The sequence below is a fragment of the Chlorella variabilis genome, assembly GCF_000147415.1.
Source record: "Chlorella variabilis unplaced genomic scaffold CHLNCscaffold_25, whole genome shotgun sequence".
NCBI classification, from domain to species: Eukaryota; Viridiplantae; Chlorophyta; class Trebouxiophyceae; order Chlorellales; family Chlorellaceae; genus Chlorella; species Chlorella variabilis.
The window spans coordinates 535,775-538,571 of NW_005435063.1; the positions used below are offsets into that span (position 1 = coordinate 535,775).

General features: G+C 70.3%; 2 protein-coding genes across 2 annotated transcripts in view; one reads left to right on the forward strand and one right to left on the reverse strand.

Moving 5' to 3' along the window:
- Positions 1 to 52: 52 nt before the first annotated feature.
- CHLNCDRAFT_9497 (hypothetical protein) lies at positions 53 to 836 on the forward strand (the record flags this gene model as incomplete). The annotated part of the gene is made up of 3 exons (XM_005843975.1): positions 53 to 298; positions 441 to 545; positions 738 to 836. Coding segments are annotated over 3 exons (450 nt in total), but the record flags the coding sequence as incomplete, so codon positions are not given.
- A 1,398-nt stretch (positions 837 to 2,234) lies between these two features.
- Positions 2,235 to 2,797, reverse strand: part of CHLNCDRAFT_59076 (hypothetical protein) — a gene marked incomplete at both ends in the record, with an annotated part of 2,053 nt that continues 1,490 nt past the window's right edge. Inside the window, one exon of the mRNA XM_005844063.1 lies at positions 2,235 to 2,567. Coding sequence (XP_005844125.1) covers positions 2,235 to 2,567 — 333 coding nt within the window. The remainder of the gene's footprint in view (positions 2,568 to 2,797) is intronic.

Consider the following 2,797-nt stretch of genomic DNA (forward strand, 5'->3'; position numbering starts at 1 on the left):
CCCCATCCCACCCACCCACCCGCCCACCCACCCACCCCCACCTGCCTCGCCGCAGGTTCGCTTCCTGGATCGGCCCGAGGGCGTGCCGCCCATCAGCGAGCTGGGCTGGGACCCGCTGCTCGACATGCCCTCCCTGCCCTCGTTTGCAGCCCAGCTGGGCGGCCAGCGGCGGGCCATCAAGGCGGTGCTGCTGGACCAGAGCTTCAGCGCCGGCATCGGCAACTGGGTGGCCGACGAGGTGCTGTACCAGGCGCGCATACACCCGGAGCAGCCGGCGCACTCGGTACCGCAGGAGCAGGTGCGCTTGCGTCGGTGGTGTGTGTCGATTGTGTGTGTGCGTGTGCGTGTGTGTGTGTGTGTGTGTGTGACGGGGGGGTTCAGTGTGGTGGCTCTGTTGCGGCAGCCCACGCCGGCCGCGCTACCCGCCCCGCCCGCCGCAGGTGGCCGCCCTGCACCGAGCCATCAGCCACGTGTGCCAGGTGGCGTGCGAGGTGGAGGCAGACTCCTCCAGGTTCCCGCCCGACTGGCTCTTCCACCACAGGTGGGTGGCGGCTGGCTGGGCTGCGCAGGTGTGCCACATCGGGTGGGCTGCAGCGGGTGCGCTGCAGCCAAGGGTGGCTCCCTGCTGCACACGCTTTGGTCGCATTGGTCGTGGGCCCCGGCAGCGCAGTGGTGGTGCGCCACCTGCGCCCCCTGCCCAGGGTCGCCGTGCGCTCGCTGCCTGCAGGTGGGGCAAGGGAAACAGCACGCCGGCCAAAGTGGGTGGGCGCAGCATCGACCACCTCACGGTCGGAGGCCGGACCAGCGCTTTTGTGCCGTCCCTGCAAAAGCTTGACAAGGCGGCCGCGGCAGGGGCGGTCGCGGCGGCAGGCGGTGGCAAGAAGGCTGGGGGTGGCGGCAAGAAGAAGAAGGCGGGGGCTGCGGCAGCCACGCAGGGCAAAGCTGCTGCTGCTGCAGCGGTGGCAGCTGCGTCGGTGATGGATGATGCGACAGGCGCGGCGGCAGTCGTGGCGGTGGCCGCGGCTCGAGGTGCGGGCAAGCCACGCAGCGCGCGCGGCAAGGCCGCTGCCACAACAGGCGAGGCAGCTGAGGCGCCGACCGCGGACGCAGGCGGGGAGCAGGGGCTGCAGCAGGCAGGCAGCACGGCGGCGAGCAGCCGAGGCAGGAGGGGCGCGGCAGGCAGCGCAGCAGCTGCCGTTCCTCAGCCGGCGGCCGGGTCGGCAGGCGCGGTTGCGGGGAACGGCAGCAAGAGGTTTCGTGCCGAGCGGCGGGCAGCCGCAAGCAGCGCACCCGCTGGCGTGGCGCAGGGCAGCGCTGGCGGGCGCAAGCGCAAGGGGCAGGCTGATGGCGCTGCTGACGCTGCTGCCGCGGGTGCGGTGGCGGTGAGTGGGCGGCAGGGCCGAGCGCGGCGCGTGCGCCAGAGTTGATGGAAGGCGCCCGACGGCCCCAGCTGCCCATTCACTGCCACGCCTCCTCTTGCTTTACACCGGACCTGTGAATGTACTGAGGAGGGTTGCTCTAGCCTGCGGCGTGGGCGATGGCTCACCGCCAGCCGTCTGGTGTGTGTGGAAGTGGACATGTGGGGAAGGAAGTCGGGGCAAGGAACTCGGGAAAAGAAATGAAATTCCATGAGGCTGCGCGCTAGTCTTGAGAGAGCAGCAGGCCGCTTGACCTCGCAAAATGGTCGGAGCGGGGGTGGGTGGGTGGTGGTGGGACTTGGGGACAGGGTGCTAATAAAAGGCAGAGGCAGGGGCAAGTGCGGCAACAGGCTTGACAAGCGGCGGCGCAGGGGAGAGATGTTGATGCGCGCGTAGGAGGGCGCCGGGGCGGGGGGGGGCAGCAGGCAAGACGAAAACAAGCTTTGGCACGGAACTGATAAGAAGGTGGCAACATGGCAGGGGCCAACATGTGTATTGACGTCTGCAACAAGGCAGCCAGGCACGGCCAGCGCAGCTGTAGACGTGTAGGGTTCATGTGCATGCAGGCTTGGGTTCAACTCAGCAGGCCAGGCTCAAGCACAATGGGCCGGCCTGGTCTGGAGACAGGCTAAAACAACAGTGGATCAACTGGATGCAGCCATCTGGGAAGCATACTCGACCAATGGACCAATGGGGAGGCAGCGGCAGGCGCGCGCGGAGCGCCTGCCTATCAACTGGGCTTGCGCGCGCGCGCAGTTCGGGTCTTGGGGAAGGCTGTGTGTTGGGCCGCCAGCGGCTTGGGTTGGCCTGGCCCGCTCAGCTGCCGGGCGGTGCCGCCGGGCGGTTGTGCACCGTCAGCAGCACATCGAACAGCACGCCCGCCAGGCCCAGCCCAAACATGAGCGCCAGCAGGGGCGAGGGGTAGGAGGGCGGCGCGCCGCGCCTGGCGGCCAGCCGCCGCGGCGCCTCCAGCCGAGGGGTGGCCGCCGAGGTGCCTGGCGCTGGCGCCAAGGCAGCGCCCGGGCCGGCCTCGTTGCTGCCCAGGGGCACGTGCTGGGCCTCAGAAGAGTTGCCGCCGCCGCCGCTGCCGCCAAACCAGGCTGCTGCCGTGGAGTCGAACCACGCCACAAACAGGACGGGCAGGATGACCTCCAGCACCAGCACCAGGTGGGACAGCGAGACGGTGCAGGGGATGCGCGAGGCGTCCACCCCGCCGCGGCTGCAGGGGCAGGGAGGCGGGCAGGCCGGCGGCACGCAATGGGCGTTGGCGCCCGAGCGCTGGCCCATGGCTGCCGCGGCTGTGCATCCCAGGCAGCAGCGCGCCGGCCAGGAGGCCGGGGAAACCCAGAGCCCCCGGCACACTACCACCCCCCCCCCCA